The sequence below is a fragment of the Passer domesticus genome, chromosome 6 (genome assembly GCF_036417665.1).
Source record: "Passer domesticus isolate bPasDom1 chromosome 6, bPasDom1.hap1, whole genome shotgun sequence".
In the NCBI taxonomy this organism is placed as follows: Eukaryota; Metazoa; Chordata; class Aves; order Passeriformes; family Passeridae; genus Passer; species Passer domesticus.
This window is the reverse complement of record NC_087479.1, coordinates 12,629,116-12,648,508: the sequence shown is the minus strand read 5'-3', so window position 1 is coordinate 12,648,508 and position 19,393 is coordinate 12,629,116. Positions and strand designations below refer to the sequence as shown.

Below are 19,393 nucleotides of genomic sequence, written 5' to 3'. Positions count from 1 at the left end.
TGCACTGCTGTGTGTGTGGGGACACAGCAACCTCCTGGAGAGCTCCTGGCACTGCTCCCCACTCCTCTGGGCTGACAGCTCAGGAGCTCAGCACTCTCCCCTGACATCTGGCATGAAGGGGCAGATGTGTGGCCAAGGGAAAAGCAGAATAAAACAGCAGAGCCACAATGTGAGGTTGTATCTTTGTGCTGGAGATCCCCTTGAGGTCTCTGCTCCAGAAGAGGGTGTGTGGATCAGCAGTTTACAGGTAGTGGGTTACTCAGACTTTTGGGTTACTCCACACTGAGACCATCAAGATGCCACACGATCATGGGGCACCAGAAACATGGTAACAGACCTGAGAAAGAGAGATTTGCTGGACATTTGCATCCCAGAAACTTGCTGTCTAACCCCCAAATGTGAATGGGTTGGTCTATATTGGATTCCCCACATGTTTCATCACATTACAGCTTGTCCTCACAGAAAGTCAAAGTGCTTTTCCCAACTAAAGAAGGAAGACAACCACACCAAGTCCAGACAACACCCAGTATCACATTGCTGCTGCTAAAAACACACTAGTTTAAATTTATTTAACTGCCCTATGCTCCCGCCTGGAGAAAAAGTCTGCATTAGTTTCAATTTGGTTTAAATTGGTTGAAATTGTATTGGTAAATACACAGATACAGTCAAAACTCTGCTCTAACAAGTGTTTATAATGGATTAGTTCTATTGCTTTTTTTAAAGCAAATCCCATTTAAGACTGCACTAGCGTGTGACAAAACTATTGTTAGGTTGTTTCAGTGGCTGCTGATTATGAATCTGACCTAATGCATTCAATTTGATGGAAAGATTCCCACTGAGTTCAATGAACATCAAAACAAGCTCTTAATTAAAGAACAGAAAGGGAAAAGAGGGAAAAAATAGGACAAGAAAAAGAAAAGACATCTAAGAAATAAAAATGCTGAGCAGAGATCTATCCAGAAGAGGAACAAGGTGTTTGGAAGAGAGAGTGGGTTTGCTAGGGCAAAATGAGTCTTCACCTGCCATTATTTATAAGACATCCCTGTCAGAGATGGGCACAGTAAACTTTTTCCTCCTACTGTCTGTCATAAAGCCAGCCTCTTTCATGAGCCCTCCACTCAATGCAATTTTCCTTCTATATTTTCTAGAAGTTATTTGGGAATGTATCTTACTTTATTGGTTGTGAGTTTCTACAACAGGCTACCAATCACAGCTCTGCACTATTTATCTTCCCTGTACTAAAGGCAAATATGTCTTTTTTCACCATAGAAAGAACACTGCTTTTTCTTCCTTTTTAAAATTAAAATGGTGCAGTGACACATATTCAAAAAACCTCCCTAAACATTTGCACATTCCTTGGGCTTTGCTATCAGTGTTAGAGCTAACCAGGGAAAGAAAGTGAATCCATCATTAAAAAGCAATATGACTAATGATGCATCAGAACGAGTAGCCATTACTCCACTTAAACCTAAATTAAAAATCCTGGTATTTGCATTGTCAATTCACTCACAAAATGAAATCTCTTATTACCTTACCCAATTTTCATTACTGAGATGTAAGTGGATCCCAAATTGCTTTTCTAGTCAGAAAGACATTTTAAAAGTAGAATCCCTGATCATCTCTGTTCATCATCATTGCTGGAGATTATCTCAACTAATGCGCAACATATCTATAATAAATTATCCTTCAGGTAAAATCACTTCACATTTCTGGAGTTTCAAGAAATTTATCAGCAAAATCATTTTCATCTGAACTAAAACTCTGTGGGAGCACACAGTTTCAACTGAACTTTTATTAGAAATGTTTCCTAAGCTGAGGAGCAGAGACAGAAAAAGGGACACAGCAAAGCAGACCAAGTGAGAGCTCAGGAGACTCACACACCAGTCCCCAGCAAACAAAAACAACTGGCCACTGACTACTCCAAGAGTGACTCTTTCTCTCTGTGAATATTTTTCAAACCCTAGTTTCAGCCATAGTTCAAAGAGAAGAAAAAAAAATAAAATAAATACAAAGAAAGAAAAAAAAGGCAAAAAAGCATGTCCTTACTTTCACAGTGGTACAAGTGCAAGCCTCAGTCTAACTCAGCACTTCTCTGCACAGCCTTGCCTCCCCTCCCACCTGATGAGCACAGGGACAAGCCTGCAGAAACCTGTGCCCCAAGTGCCAGCACTGCCACCCCATCATTCCAACACAGTCACTCCTCAACACTCACAAAAAATGACAAAATATTTATTGATAAATTTTTCAACCAGGCAGGACTTAAGAGTGACCCCAGAAGATACCATTGGACCAAAGCCCAAGACCTTGCCAGCCTGTTATGAAACAAATGGACACAGGCATGTCCCTCCCACCTAGGAAGGGAGTTTGGTCTACTCCCACCAGTGAGAAAACAGTAGGGCTTACAAACAAACCAAGTTTTTTAGTAAAAATAGACTGTAAACCCAACTTTTCTTCTGTGTAGAAAACAAGCAATTTGATGGGTGGAAAGGGATATTTTCCATAACAAATAAAGTATCATTTCAAATGCTTGAGATAGAAATTAAACTCTTGGTGCTTACCAAAGACTAAAATTACATTAAAAAAAAAAAACAAAAGGCAAAACAAAACAATGAAAAAGCAGCAAACACTTGTTCCTATCAAAGCTTTCTATCCTGCTAGCAAAAAGAAGAAACGGTGGCCTCTGACTTTTTGACCCGCTGTGCTGAGTGATTAAATTGAAAAATAACACAAATAACACAAGAAGATGGATGGTGTTTGTGGTATTTTAAGGTCAAAGTACTACAAAGAAACATTTATTTTCCTTTTCGTTTCTGTCCAGTAAAGTCAGATCAGTGCTGTGGCCATGTTGGACCAACTGTGAAGATAAAGTGTTGAAAACTTAGAGACAAGTCAGACAAATTATCTTTTCTGCTACCCTTCAGTGTTACTTCTGCTAGAAGGGAGAAAAAAGAAGACAAATATTTAATTCTGAAATACTTTGATGCAACAAAATGGACTGTTCTTAACATAAATTAAATACAGAAAGACAGAAATTTACTTGACAGAAAATTCTCAGCATTTATGAGAGATTAGCAAAAAAAGATTTCAATTAGAATTATGTTCTGAAGTGACCGTGGAAAATTAAAAAGCAGCACTGTCAGCTCCCAGTAATTCATGAATTAGCATTCAAAACAGGGTCGTTACATAAGTAGCCTTTAATTGAAAACACTTTTTTTCTCCTTTCACATAAGTTCTAACAGATGAAAGCTAAAAAGAGATTTTAAAAAGTATTTAATCATAAGCGATCAGTTTGACCCTGTGCCCTGTGGAAATATTAAAGCCTTCACAAAGGGTCACAGCTTCCCTTCTCCCCATGAGCTGTGGGGTCATTTTGGAGCAATGTGGGTGTCTAAACAGGGGCACCCTGTGCCTGAGCATACCCGAGGCACCCCTGGAGCCTTGGCAGATGTGATGAAGAGCATCCTCCTGCTGCAGGCAGGAACAAGGAGGGACAGGCCTGGAGGCACCTGAGGACTACAGCTCTCTCCACTCCTTTCTAACTCATTTCTAACCTCCTGCAGTGTGAAAACTTTCTCTCCTGGTTCACAAGTCATTCTTAAAAACACACAACAAAGCACCAAACTGAAGGTCCTGAGCCTCTTTTTGTTTACCTCTGGGGAGCATAAAGGGATGGCAAAATGTGTCCAGAACACAGAGAATCAAGCATACATGAGTCACTGACAGCAGACTTCCCAAAGGACTGTCATTTCCAAGGGTTTATAATAATCAGCTTCATTTTCCTACAATGCAGACCCAATTGCACTAAGCTCAAGAGACAGGGGATTACACACCGCACCACTTACATGTATTAATATTAGATCTGCTTTCAACACAACTTTAGAAGAAATTATGTAACAGCATGAAATGCAAATAGATGGAAAGGAAAACTGCAAGGAACTCAATATTGACAAGAGAACATGCCCTTATTGACACCAGCTCAGAAGATTTCCTTTGGACAAATTATTATGCCACACCATCACCCAGCCCTGTGACAGACAAGCAATTTCCATTTTTCAGTGGCTACCTCTTCTTTTACACGGGATTTTCTTCAGCCATCATTTAAACATGAGAGTGAACTTGGACCTTAGTAATAGGGCAAGGGCATTACACCCTGACCATGTAAGCCCATAAGGATCTTGGCTTATGATTTGGGTAATTCTCTATATGGGAAAAAGAAAAAAAAAAAAGCCTATATTAAAAAAAATAAAATTGCTCTTACTTCAGATTTTAGTTTCACCCATAAATCTTGGATGTTAGATGGAAAACTCTGTTGAGACCTTGGCTTTTGATTATATACATTTGTGAAGAGGAAAAAAATTGCAGAAGGTTTTATTTCAGCCCACTCTGTCAGCCTGCCTTCATCTTTATGGACTCCTGCACTGCCCATTACCTGGATTACTTGTCTGTCACTGTAATATAAATTCTTAACCTACCAGCAACAATACTCTAAACCATAATTGTTCCAGTAATTGAAACTGCCTCAATTTTGACACTCAACAACCCATTGTTTGCAACTGAGTAATTAAATAGAAGATTTACCTCAAAACCTTGTTCTGTTATTTCCTGTAGCAATTTAGCTGAAAGTGCACACTTCTCTTCACATAGGCAAATGGCATTGATTTGAACTTGGCCAAAACACAGATATTACTAACCAGTATCTTTTGCACAAGTACAGGGCAGAAATAAAAATACATTAGTGGCATATTTAACACATTCAGATGATTAAAAAATGGAAATCATCAACATTAGCAAGTGAAAGAACAAGAGCCCTAAATCAGAGCCCTAAATAACCAGCAGCAGTACTAAAAGGCAGCCCCCCCAGCTCCAAAAAGCTGCTCATGGAGGATGCATTAGGTCTCTCTGCCTTACTGAAATTTCATGGGAAGCTGTTGCAGTCAGCCAGCTAGAAGGGAACAGAAGCACATTATACATGCAGAAAACTAACAGAAATAAAGTTATTTTATGATCTTGAAAAAACCCCATATCTTTACCACAGGTGACCAAAGGTCTTATATGCAGGTGTCAATATTGAGTTACTTGGTAAGATAATATCATTATTTGAACTTCAATCCCTTTCCCTATATTCATGAATGAAGCCTTGCAGAACCTATCTGCACAAACATTAATGCCTTTCTGTGCAGATTCAGAGCATGGTGATTCCCCCAAATAGCTGGTAAAGTTTGACCACCTTACTCTTCTTCACAGCTACCACACCTCAGCACACCTGCAGAGGTCAGTGGCACCATCAGAGCACACAGCTCTGTAACAACGAGCTGGCCCAAGGCAGCCTCAGCTGCCACAGCAGAGCAGTGACATTTTCTGAGCTAAAGCAAAGCAGAAACACATCTCAAACAGCACAGAGGAGGTGTTGTGCAAAGCACCTGCCTTGCACAGCTCTCACAGGGGCATCAGGGCAATGGGCCCTGCTTCTTGTGACCTCAGCACCAGGAGTGTTGGGCCTGTCAGGCAGCCTTGTGCCCCAGAGAACATCCCCTACCACACAACCTTGCACAAACACTTCCCCCTTATCTCATTAGTTCATGTTTTAGTGTCTCACGCACCAGGAATCTGAGGGATGGGCAATTTCACTGTGTGAAGCTAGGAAATAATTGAATTAAGGTTCAGTAATTGCAGTTATCACTACAAGACATATTCAAGCAAAAATAAGCTCAGCAAAGCACATATCTGACTTTAAGTATATGTGAAGAGTCCCATTAGCTTCAGCAGCATTTATCAGGCAAGTTGGAAATCCCACACATGAGAGTGCAATAAAAAATCAACTAATTTGATTTTGAAAGAAGTCCGCAAATAAGGGGGGAAAAAATTACAGGATGAGATTAAAACTATTTAACATCTTCCATGTCATGCAATAATATGAGCTTTCTGTAACAGGAGAGATTAAATTCCCTAGCACTGGTTCATATCCCTGCTGTACATGCAACACATCTGGGGATCACTTGAACTGGTGACAAAGGCTTTAGAGGATAAGGGTCTGTCAAAACACCTACTCTCCTGATTCCCTCTTCAGTATTCAGCCAGGAGGTCACAAGCACAGCCTCAGCCAGCTCCATCAGTAAATCCATTTTTAGTAGTTCATGTAGAATTGAAAATGTGTTTGGGCATTGTGCCATGGCTGGATCTCAGCCATTCACAAATGTAACACAGGGATGAGGATCCCCACTTCTGCCTAGGCTCTGACTTCCCCCTCACACCACGATCTGTGTTCACAGAAGCTGGAGGGGCAACCAGATTTCACCTGATTGCATTGGTGACAGCTGGAATTCTCTATTGTTGGGGGAGCTAACAACTTTGGGAAAGGCAGGAGACAGTCAGTAAGAGGCTTAGCAGATTCTACCATGTAAAATCACCTTTGGAAAAAGACTTATTAGCATCTCAGTGGGGTACAGGATATAAAAGCAGTGCAGGTTTCAAACCTCTCCATTCTCTGTAGCAACTGAGGTAGGGAACTTAAGTACACTGCTAATATTCAAGAATGTCTGTATTTTTGTCCTCTTGTTTTATATCTGCAGAGAAAGATCAAGCCCATAACTCACAGGAGACTCAGATAATCAGTTCAAACCAAGCTGCAGTATATAATTATAATCACACAACTGGCAGGCTTTGCTCAAGAGGATATATGAGTTGGCACGGCTGAGAGATCCAAGTATCACAGCCTATAACCCAACTAAAAATGCAGCTCAATAGTTAACAAAGCCAAATGGAGCTATAGCCATTGGCATCTGGTGCAGCCCAAGTCTGGTCTGTGGCTTGCAGGCCTCAAGTTTCAGAGTCACAGACTAACAGAGCCCAGCATGGCTCATTAGAACCAAAATCAGTGTCTTTACTGGGGGTGCCAGCAGAGAAACTACAGAATGCTGCCCCAATTCCTCCAGGGAAGTAGATGTTGATATGGATGTAGTATCTAGCACAGCTCCAGACCATCCCCTGGAGTCACCTTTGATTTTCTCCTGTCAACTGCACTCCAGGCAAGGAGGCTACAGGGAACCACTGCCCCTCCTCCCAAAAATCACAGCAACGCTGCTGGGCTGCCCTCAAGGCACTCCCCGCATCCTATAAAACAACTGAGTTGTCAGGAATGAGAAAAATAAAGACCTGAAACCTCTCCTGATAAAGCAGCAGAGGTTCCTTGCAGGATTTAGCTCGTGCTGGGCACCCAAGTCCCTCTCCTCTGGAGGACCATTCGGATGTTCCAAGCTCTCTGCTGAACCAGGACTCAAGCAGCCAGGGAGAATCAATTACTGCCAATCTCAATTTTTTTTTTTTTTGAGATAATCTGAATATCCTTTAAAAGTTTCTTATAAAGATTTAGATTTGCATTTTTGGCTTCATGAAAAACAAAACAAAACAAAACAAAGTCTTGTCATAAACTTGAAGTTTTGAGTAAAGAGGTTTTTTGTTCTCAAAGCAATGAATGATTAACATCCTTCCCATTGTTGCCCAAGTAGTTTTCAGATGTCAGGCTCTGTATCTTTCTTGATCTGGGCTTGAATTTGGCATTCTACTCCTTGCAAAAATCTGTTTTTAAGCCTCTGCAGTTATTGCATAGTTTCCCCTCAAGACATTTTTCAGTACTTCTCAGATGGACGGATCACTGAGACTCTGTGCACTTTGAACCTCTCCCCATGTATCAAAGACACAAAAAAGCTGCTTCTTCATAGCCTGATCTAACTGCAATTAAGAGCTTTTTCCCTGGCCCTGTCCTCATACAGAGATAAAAAGTGGAATTTAGTGAAATTATTACAAAGCTGGTTAAGCACAGGATATGACTAATCCTGTATTTCACAGCTGGAGGTTAAACTGAGCCTCATTAAACCCAATGTTCTTGCTTACCCACAACAGAAACAAATGGGGCATGACAGAGCTTTGCATGTGTGCATCTCTCTCACAAACTCAAACACTGAAATTCAGCTCCAGCCCTTCCAAAATTTTAAGTTGCAAGAAATTATACTATGGTCTCAAATCTGTAAGACTGAATTAACCCAGTATGTCTCTGTCTATCTATTAGTCAACTTCTGGATCCAGATATTTTGAATTATATTTCCTAGGTTCTTAGGGAACTCTATTTACATTCTCATAAATTCCCTGGATACCACAGGTGACAACCCCCAGAACACACAGTGCAACACCCAGATTTCATTACAAGTTGCAAAAGCTCAATTCTGTCACTGATCATGCATTTTAGAAGTGCATTAATGCACTTCTAAATATTTATTTAGAGAATATTTATTTTGGTAGGTAGCAGCTCAAATCTTACTTCTGTCCAAAGTAAACAGAAGGAACTCCATTGTCTTAGAGGACTTGAAAGTATTTTGAACTGCTCCTATAAAAGTGTACATTTCTTATTTGGGAAGGAAAAACAATTTATTCAATAAGTACATATTGTTACTTACATCTCAAGTCAACTTATTGGATAGCAAATTGGTCAGATCAGTCTTGTCATTGTAATTCATAGAAGTAAATGAAATGGAACACACTTGGACATTGATTAGCTTTGCATGCTATGTTGGATTTTTTTAAGATTCTGCTTCCACAACTAAGGAAGCAACATTTGAGGGATTCTGTTATCATATTTTGCATTTACACATGTAAGCAATGCAGTGCACTCTCAAAACTATATCAAAGTTTTGGTCTCAAGAGAAGGTCTCTGAAAATCTGTTTCTTCAAGAGCTGTACTCCAAAATGCATGGAGTCCTGTAGAAATTCTCACCATTTACTTGAAAGGAATATTTGGATGTGACCCCAAATATGAATCTCCTTTTTTAGTACTTAAAATTAATATGCAGCTAAACATTGAAACACTGCCTAAAAATGGTAATAGAGTAACTGAGGGCACATCCCCTTCATTATTCTGAATTTAAATGGAGACCAACTGCCTGGAAAGTTTTCGTGTCTAAGTTGCTCTGTATTACCAAAAAAACAAAAATCCGATTTCCCTTGTGAGACCTTAAATTAAAGCAATTACATTTATCCTCCTCTCACGAACAATAGGTAGACTTTGGGGAAATCAGACAGGTTTGTGACTTTGTTCCTGTCCTGGTGAGCGTGTGCAGTGCTCCTGGCACAAGCCATGGCCTCACACAAACCTCCAGAGCCAATTCACAGAGAGGCCCAAATGCTATCAGGCCTTACAGCACCTCTGAGAGCCAGAGGCAACTCTGCAAGCAGGAACTGTTAATGGCAGACTTGGCACAGAAGTGGCTGATAATAAAACAACAAGGGAAATTGCACTCTGACTCTCCTGAAACCAGACAGCACATTGTGGGCAATTTCTTTTTCTCCTCCTTGGGAAGAGATCAGGCTCTCCACTGAATGGCACTTACATCTTTTTTCTTTGCAGACTCCTTTCAGCCCTGGGGTCCAGATTTTCCCCCTTGTTTTCAGAAAGATATGCTGGAAACTGCCTGCTGAGTGCATCGTTGTCCCAAGATCCCATTTGCCTAAGAATTGTGGCAGCCTGCAGATGCTGTGACCATGGAAGTTCCTTGCTCAAACACCTCAGCTCTGTACTAAAAACAGTGTTACAGGCATTGCCTACTATCATTTTATTAACTCTACAGCTGCAGCCTTTTAATTCAGGGAAAGCATGCAGTTTCTTAAAAGTAAGACTAAGAACAATTTTCAACAACTTCTAGGGATGCTCTAAAGATCTTCCAAGGAAACTCTAAATCCTAGGCAGGCTGAACTGCTGTGAAGTGCTGCTACTGAAGTCTATTTGGCAATTTTAATTAAATACTCATAAATCTCAAGGGCTGTCACTCCCTAGAGAAGAATTTTTTTTTTTTGTTTCTGCTCTGCACCAGGGGACTTGAAATTTTCTTTGAAAGAGGCACCAGGACTTCATTGTCAAATGTCCAGTTACTTAGAGCCTCACCTGCCCAATGCACCTGCTTTCTATAAAGCTGGGCTTTTTGAAACAAAGGTGTGTAACGTTCCCTGGGCATCTCTGAATAGAAAAATGCCTCTGGCATTCCTGCTCTCAAGGGAAAAGGTAGACACAGCTCAGCAGAAACCATAAACCAAAAGGAGTCCTGACAGCCAGCCCATGGTGCACAGTACTTGTTTACAAGGAGAGAGAAAAAGTGATTGAGTTCACCCAGCCTATAAATTTCGGTTTTAGCTAAAAGTGCTCAATCTTTGCGTGTGTACAGAATGACCTGAAAATGCAAAATAATGTGAAAGAATGGCCAGAAGTTTGCCACCCTTATTATTTCTAAAATGTATGCATTAGTTATGAAACTACTCAGAACTGACCTTTGGAGTTCCTAAATATTGTAAATAGAGGTCTCTCTAACCTTAAGGGGAAAGCGTGTAATTAAAAATTCCTTTTTGTTCAAGGGGCAGCTGAAGTGGCTTAAGGGGTCTACTTTGTGCTTGGACACTTCTAGCTCAGAGGAATGGAAAGCAAATATGGTCTCCCACCTCAGGGATTATATCTTAGCAATATGGAAGGTACCCACCTAGTCAACCAGACACCACTAATAACATCAGCTCTTCTGGGCATTGCCCACAATGACACAGAGGAATAACAAGACTTCACCCACATGATGCTGCACAGACCAAATGCATGCACACAGCAGAGCTCAGTGCAAGTCTTCCCTGGAGAATGTGAGGCTACAGAAGTGATGCCCATGAAGCTCTCTGAAACCAACATCCAACATTTCTCAGCTTTCATTCATCTTCTTCACACTGCAACTAAAACTTCCAGAAATCAGCTACACCTGAAAGGTTCACACCATCCCCACTGGGTTTTGTGGGGTCTTTGCCACTGTGGTTACACCACAGACACCCACCAGGGCTGAGTGGTCTTTTCTGGTAGTGGCATTTGCTACAACCTCTCCCCAAACAGAACTGCTGCCAGAGACTTTGCCAGCACAGAGATGCCATCCAAGAGCATGACCTTCTAGCTGACATGGCCACGGCAACAAAACATCACAGCACAAACTGTGTCAAAAAAAGTAAAAACTGGAGTTGTTTCTCCTCAGAGAAAGAAAAATGGAGAGAGTGATGAATACTGATGGGTTAGCATATCATTTTCCACCTGTAAATACAGATCATATCCTTCCATAGAAAGCAAAAGAAGTCAAAGCAACAACAAAAACAACCACCTATATGGCTATCATAGTAACATCCATTTGCTTTCTTCCCTCTGCAGTGTGGCTTGTAAGATGGTATTTCTTGATCTCCAAAAGTAAGAAAAGCTCTCTCCATTAACCTGTTCAAATAAGTCACTAGGAAAACAGAAGTGTGAATCCCAGCATACTGCAGGTGACATGTACAGTGCAGAGCAGCTGCCAGGCATGAACTTGAGACCTTTTGCCTGTCCCACTGAGGCTTTCTTCTAAAGTGCTCATAGAGAAAGGATATGTTGGGAAGCAGGAGAAAAAGTGCAAGAATCTCCTGCAATCAACATCTTGATTCCAGAAGGGGCTACAAAGACACCACCTCTTAGCATACCTTCACTCCAGAGATACTGAAGATAAAGCAACAAATCTCACTCAGGATGCACCAGCCAGCAAAAGGGCATTGTGTCACTGGCCACTGGGATATAAATCCAGCCATAAAGCTTGCAAATATCCTTTGCAGCACCGGCATTCTCAGGTTTCTCTGGATGAAGCACTATTTCAGCTCTATGTTTAGCAGCTGGAAGGAAGCCAGGAAGACTTCCATAACCACCCCTGATTTGTTAATCCTTTAATGCACAGGCACTGTTTGTTACTTAGGACGTCAGGTTTCATCACTCCTCAGCACGCTGGTGATAGAACTTCTTGACACCAGGCTGCAAATATTATTGCAAAGTCAATACTCCCAGGGAGAAAGCCAAGCCGAGTTGAAATGTGACTTTGGTGTTGACAAGCCAGTTTGGCACTGCAGAGTTCAAACAGCCAGGATCACCTGGCAACTTTCAAAACAGGAGAAAGTTTGCCAGGATCCTTTCTGACTAGAGTCTTATCCCAAGATCCGCATGGTAACAGCTAAACACTTCCCAGTCAGACAAAGCAAGTAAAAACACAGTAAGTGGATTATGCTTTCTGGGAAAGTGCTGGGAACTATATGTACATATGCAAGTGAGCCTGTGCCTATACAGATTTTCCTAATCTCTCTCATTAAAAGAGAAAAAAATCCAGATCTGGGTGTGTAGCATGACAGACTGGAGGTGATGCAGCTCAGAATTCCCAGGGAGTTCAGCCAGCCCATGGTAGCTTCAACATTCCTGTTGCCCTAAGGACAGCTGAGTCCCTGCTTATAACAACAAAAAAAAAAAAGTTATTTCCTGAATGTAATCTAAAAGAAGCTGGATCCTGGTCTTTTTGGAGGGCCATCACACAGCACATCACAGGCAGGCTGGCATCAGTGCCTGCTGCCACTGGGGACAGGACAGGCCTTCTCCAGAACACAGAGCTATTTTAAGGTAATTTCCCTCCCTCCTGGATTCAAATATTTGTAATAACACAGCCCAAAAGGTGATGACACCTGAGGACAGGGGAGGAAAAGGCATAGCCTTCACACCCAGGGCGGCATGGAGGTGAAGGGTTGATGCATGAGCCTGAAGCAGCCCTGCACAACCCAAAATTAACTGGGTTTCATCCTCCCAATGCAATAAGCCCATGCAGCTATGGAGACCCTATTAATTTTCACCATTAATTACCAACTTCTTGACCTCCTAAGGCAGATCTGACAGAGTAATGTGCTTGGCTGTGGCAGGACAAAGCTAGGCCAAGGGCACACTGAGCCCATCCCTGAATTCATGCACATCCCATCTGCCTATCAATAGCTCCAATTAAAGCCACCAGACACCAGCCCAGTCACAGTTTGGGAGAAAGACAGGGGGGCTTAAAATCAAATTAGCAATCAATTAATACATGAAGCAACTACAAAGCTGGTGAGTTGAGCACCCTTTGGGGTTTAACCCTTTGGTGCCCTGTGAGTTTTTTTCATGGCTAGTAATGCCAATGAGTATGCTGGGAGAAAGGAGTAATCTTTAAAAAAGCTCAGAGTCAGGTCAAAATGTGTATTTCAGGAAAAAATAACATTTGGTAAAAATTATGTTATTAAAATTTCAGTACACATAGAGCTCTCTATTATTTTTGTTTGCTTGTTTTAAATGAGAATGTTTTAAAAATGTGACCCTAGAACAATCTATTCTCTGATTTGGTGAAATGCAAAGAACAGCACAACATAAACTGGAAAAAAGGCATTCAAAAAAGTATTACAAGGGCTTTTTTATTTCCAGTCCTTATAACTGGGAAGAATCTGGAACAAAATTACTGTGAAACACGGTGCTTGAAGTAAGAAGCAAAGTATAGGAAAAAACCTTTTAAAATGCCAGGAAGGTAGAACATGAAAACAGTGAAAGGATGCAAAGAACAGGTAAAAAAAGTGTAACTTTCCCAATGGTTTAAATAGACAGTGCCTTATTAAATGCAGCAGAGCTGCCCCTGTTTACAGCAACTGCTGCGTTTTACAGGGGATCCAGAGGACATACCAACCAGAATGGCTGTTTTCTTCTCACTGCTTGACATTGCTGTATAAAGACAGGTAAGCAGCATGAGTGATCAAAAGCACAGTGGCACGTGAAGTAGACTTTGAAAGGGAGATGCAAGCAAAAAGTGCCCCTCTAGAGAGTCTGCTCAGATTTAAGTAAGATCTCAAATAAAAGCTGGGAGCCTGCACCACACACAACCATTCCCAAGGCTGTCCTTTGACAACAGTCTCCTCTTTCAACAAGATAAAAGTCAATGTAAATGGGCAAGGAAGACAAATCCTACAGCAAGGACACGGGCAGAGCTGGACTCTCACGGCATCCCCAGTGCAGAGGTGGGCCAAGGAGCTCTGCAGGGTGGCATTAATGCATCTCTGAAACACACACAGACACTAACAGAGGATTCACTTTTTTCCCTATTTTTTTTTATTTTAACAAAAGGAGACCAAATTCTGTCTGTGTGGGGTTAATATGAATTGTGTTCTTCCTGCACAGGATGTTTACCAAAAGCCAGTGTGCATTGACATGGGCAGTCAGACACAACCACACGGAAACAGGAGAACTGAGCCACATTGGTATCTATTAGGCAATAAAACCTACCTGGGAAAGAAGCTTGTTGTCATCCTCCAGCAGCTTCACTTTTGTTTCAAGTTGCCTGATATAGTTGGAAGATGAATCTTTAGGAAAAGAGAAAAAAAAAAACAAACACATTTAAGCTTCTTGGGGTACAGGCAAGTATTGTGTCAGAAGCAACATGTTTTCCCACTCTGTAGAAGGCAAGTTTGGGAAGGACTTGATGAATAAAACCCTATGTGTGCAGGGTGATGAGGGACTCCATCAAAGTTTTTTTCACTAAAAAGCTGAGATTCAGCAACAGCAATATCTTCTGTGGATCTGCATCAATCCCAGTTTGAGAGGTGGGTGATACAGAAGGAAAGTGAAGCTGAAACACTGTGTTTTGTATCTTCATAAAAGTAATTTCCTAGTTTCGAAAGCTATTCTCATTCATCTAGACTGCACCAAAATACTCCACAACAGAACAAGATGTTTCCTTTTAGGTTTGAATAAACAACCCCTCCAGACACGTGCCTTCTTCTTTCAAAAACAACTGAGAAACTCACAAAACCAAGCTGCTGGCACAGCTCTAAGAGGAGGTCAGTGCCACAACTCCCAGTGCTGTAAAAGGAGGAGAAATTTATTCAGCAAGGCCACAGAGCTGCAGCATGCACACAGCCTGACACACACAACAAGTGCCTCCCCAGGACATCTGTTTTTTCTAGTGGCAGCACGTGACACTAACCAGAAAAACACCAGGACAATAAAATACGGAATACCCTCACATAAAATGGTAATATTCAACCTGAAGGAATGCAATGGCCAGTTTACCACTGCAGCAAGACAGCACCACCAGACAGGGTGGCCTGGCATAGAAGATAAGTCACTGGAGAGCTCTGTGGGTGGCTGACTGCTCTCCAAAGCATCTGGCTTTTGTTTTGAACCATGCTTAGAAGAAACACATTTGAAAATTTCACAGGGAAGAAAATAAAGGACACTGGGAAAACCTTTTCTCCATTCTCATTACAGCTTGATGAGTTCCTCCCATACAATTATATCTTTGCAAAATTTCTCCTCCACTTGTAATTCAAGTAGCAGAAGCCATTAGCTGTTACAGCAGGAGGAAAAGTTTTGAAACATAAGCATATTAAAAACTCCAAACATTTTCCACACTTCTAAAGGGGCTCTGAAAAGTGCAAAATTATAACTTCCCTCTTCTCATTTGTGATGTATGACTGCAGAAGCCACCGTTCCACCCCAGGACTTCCTGCTGAGCATGAATCAAAAAGACACCAGGCATTGACACAAGGGCCCCAGTGGCAGTGGGTGTGTGCTGCTGTGGCCAGCACCTTTTGGGATCACCCCCCCAGCTCTGGCTACAGCTCTGGCACACGAACACTCACCCACGCACACGGGTGGGGTCTGGGCTGGCTCTGTGCTCCTCTCTGCCTTTGCCTGGCGCTGCCAAACACACTCGGCACGGGGCCTGAATGCTCCTCCTGGCCACTCAGCAGAAGGGCTAGCAGGGGAGCTACAGCTAATCACTGAGACTGCTTTGGCCACTCAAGGGAAAAACTGGAATATGCTCAAAACAGTGCTACCACAGACCAGTGCCAAGCCACACAAAGGAACAGCAGGATGGATCTGAGTCAAGTGCCCATCTAAAGCTCACTCTCGGAGGAAAAATGCTCCGTTTTTTCACTGGATTATGCTTTGTTCAAACCCAGGAAATCCAAACAAGTCCTCATGAGGAAGGTTAAGAAGACACTGTAGGGAGCTATGTAAGTTCAGTGAACAGCTTAAGTGGTGACAAGGTTCACAGCAACATCGGCTTGAGCTGCAGGGAGCACAAACTCAGCCCTACAACCACCCTAACGTGGGGGAGGCTCCAGGTCAGAGGAGAAGACAGCAAACCAAGTAGGTTATAGAATCAACCTAAAGCACTTTCCCCGTGAAGGCCTCGTGCACCACAGCATTACCCATGCATATCTAAGGGTGGTGAGCAGAATGCTGCAGTAGATTGGTGCTGAATGCAGCAAGATTTCGGGATCAGCTTGAAGAACCTGCTGAATTAGTAATGAGCCTGTCCTCCAGCAGGGTGCAAGGGGAGTTTGAGATTGTTAAAGCCAGGAGAACCGTGGATTCTTTGGTCTGACCTCCTCTGTGCCCCAGGCCATCACACTTTGTTAACTTACCCCTAAATTCAGTACAATAATATCCATTTAGCTAAACAGCTCCAAAACCAGTCTCCATCTCTGTCTGAAGACAACCAGAGACTGCTGGCTGTGTGCTGAATAAAACAGCTTCCACTGGCAGATCTGGTCAGATAAGGTGTCCTTCCCACCTGCATCCCAGCTCCATCAGTACCCTCACTGTGCCAGCAGCTACAAGGAATTTAGGTTAAGTGGATGAATGGTGATGCAGAAGCTGTCATCTCCAGGCCCTGAATGCTACCATAACTGACTGACTGGTTGATGAAAAGAATAGAGCATGACTGCCAAAGAAAAGAAAATAGAGAATTATTTCCTCTCTGTGGTTTCATACCCCTTACCAAAAAAAAGGATATTCCTTTAGAAGGCAAGTCCTGCATCCTCAGGGGCCAACGTACACCACTGGTTCTGAAAACCTAACCTGAGAACTGCTAGAATTCTTCAGACACCACTGTTCAACCCCAAACCATGTCTGATGTCTGACCTCAGCCAGAAAACACACTATGGCAAGATAAAATATACACAGGAAAAAGAAAAGTTAAAAAAACAAATAAGGCATTTTGTCAGCAGAAGATGCTCCATCTCAGGCAAAGGCTGTGAAACAGTGCTCAGAGCCATCCCAGTCCTTGCTATGCCCTCAGAGATGAATTACCTCCATCTTCTGGACCTGCCTGTGTTGAGGCAGGTGCCAGATAAACCATTTGCATCTTGATCCCAGTTTTCAAAAAGCTCATAACTCTCACAACAGCAGGCAGTAACACTGCCAGCTATGCAGTGAAACTCCAGGCTAGGTCTCACCCATGTTATATCAAGAAACACATTCCCAACATTTTTCTGCCTCTGACCTTTCTCTTATCAGTGAGTTTCCATCCTCTCCTGCCTCCTCCAGAGCCAGGAGACAAGGACAGCCTCACTGACCCATCCAGGAGAGGCAGCAGAGCTGGATCACTGACTGATCAGACCCTCACATCCCTTTCCATTAGAAATCAAACAAATGGTCCTCACAGCTGTCAAAGCCTGTGTCAAAGCAGAGCTCCACCTTCAGCAGCCCAAAAGCACTCTCCTCAGTGGCTGGAGCAGCTCCCACAGGTACTGCTCAGGTACTGGGGAGCAGTGTACCCCAGCACACCCACCCAGCCACACCTCATGGCACTGACTTGAGTCCCCTCACACCTGCTAGTGCCCTGCTGTGACCAGACCAGTATGGTGGTCAAGGACACACGGTGGAGGAGAAGCTTTCTGGCACTCAGTGCTGCTCGGGATGCCATCAGGGCCAACATCCTCCTCTAGTTACCCCTTGGGGCCACAAGAACCAGCTGCATGAGCAGTGGGTGCCTTAGTGAGCCAGATGGCACCAGAGGGAACACAATTTCCCTTCAAAACATTTCACATCCCACTCAGCACCCTCCCTGTGGCAGCCATCACACAGCAGAGGAAGCTGGGGAGAGGCAGAACGTGCCCTGCCAGGCTGCTACCCACAAATGCAAAATGGGTGAAAACTGTAATCCCCATCAGCCATCTCTCACTTGCACAGCGTAAATTCCACAAGCTAAATGTTACACAGAGCTGTGAAACCTGAGGTCCTGTTTCTTTACAAAGCCTTGGAAAAACTAATTGGATGTAGAGCTCTCCACATTATCTCCAAGAGAGGCACAGGAGCTGTGCTCCAGCTCAGGAAGGCGCATTACTGTTATTACCCACCCTCCTAAAGATTTACTGTTCTAAAAAACATACTCCATCTGGAATGGGATGTAATTCAGCTTGGATGTAATCTAGCTGAGTAACTTTTCTCCACATAGATAAACCACTTAATACTCATTACAGCTAAATGGAGGCAAGACAAATCAGTCTACCTTGTTTTAACTCAGTGGTCTCTCAGAGAGCAGGGAACTGCCTGACTCCTCAAGCTTTGTAAAAACATAAATTAGAAACTGTTTTAACAAACAAAACAATCTTGCAGCCTGCAGAGCACAGAACAGTGTAATTTTAAGACACTTGTAGCCTTTCTGATTCTCATCTGAGATTTCAGAGGAATCTGGCAGAGGGATAAATATGATAAATTACACATTTATTTTGACAGCAGCAAAATAAATGGTTTTATTTCCTTGTGTGCCACTTCTCCAACCACAAGAATACAGAGCAGATGTTTGTGTGGTAGCTTCGAGGTTGGGATTGTGACACTTTTATTTAAGACCTTCTCATAATGAGGTGCTAACACCTAAATGAATATAAGAAAAAAAACTGCCCTTTACTTAGGGCAGCTCACACCAGAAAAGGTTAATGAGATGAGAAAATTGTCCAGAGCCCTTTTTGGGACTCATTCCCAGCAGGACAGTCCATACACCCAGCCTGGGCAATACCAATAAAAAAGGCAAGAGCACACTTGAACCAACAGAAGCGCTTTAGTCCTCTTCCACAGCAACCTCAGTGGGGACTGAGGTTTGATTTGTCTTTTTGATTTGCCTTTTTGCTACAAAGCACAGGCTACACAGTGTCCAGCTGGCTGGCAGGTCAGGGCACAGTGCCCCACTCCAGCTCTGTCCCCACATGCAGCTCAGAGTGCCCCACACACCCTGCAGCGAGGCTGGACACCCACTGCTTCCACTGCACCTTCCCCCCAGGAGCTGCTTTAACTAAGCTTGATTCATGACAGCAAAGCACAGCTATGTTTTGTCCATGTCCTGCAAACAAGGCTCTTCCTATCCTCATAAAAAGCAGCATTCCTGAAGGGATTCTCCCAAAGCACGAAGGAAAGGCACATGAAGGAATGATGCTCTGCCAGATTTTCACCTTGCAGCCAGCTGCCTTCTTTGCATGACAGAATGCTGACATTTTCTCTTCCTCTCCTTCCATCAAAGATCATCTCATAAGAAGGCCTTCACCTGTGCTCAATAAAACACTTTGCTGTTTGTTGGCAGTTTCATTATCACATCTCTGCTCTTCCCCACTATATTTCATATTCGTATTGCTCCACTGGTCTTGCTTCTTGACACACACAAGCAGGCTGAAAAATGGCCAGTGGTTATATCTTGTAAAGAAGTTGATTTATTAAAGCAACAGCACTCTTTCAGAGCAGTTGGAAAGCAGA

At 42.7% G+C, this 19,393-nt stretch overlaps 1 protein-coding gene across 2 annotated transcripts in view; it reads right to left on the bottom strand.

The window, feature by feature from the left end:
* The window catches only part of CCDC85C (coiled-coil domain containing 85C), a 110,095-nt gene that overhangs the window by 28,122 nt on the left and 62,580 nt on the right, over positions 1-19,393 (bottom strand). For both annotated transcript variants that reach the window (XM_064423424.1, XM_064423425.1), the window contains one exon: positions 14,141-14,217. In XM_064423424.1, the coding sequence (XP_064279494.1) occupies positions 14,141-14,217 (77 nt within the window). The remainder of the gene's footprint in view (positions 1-14,140; positions 14,218-19,393) is intronic.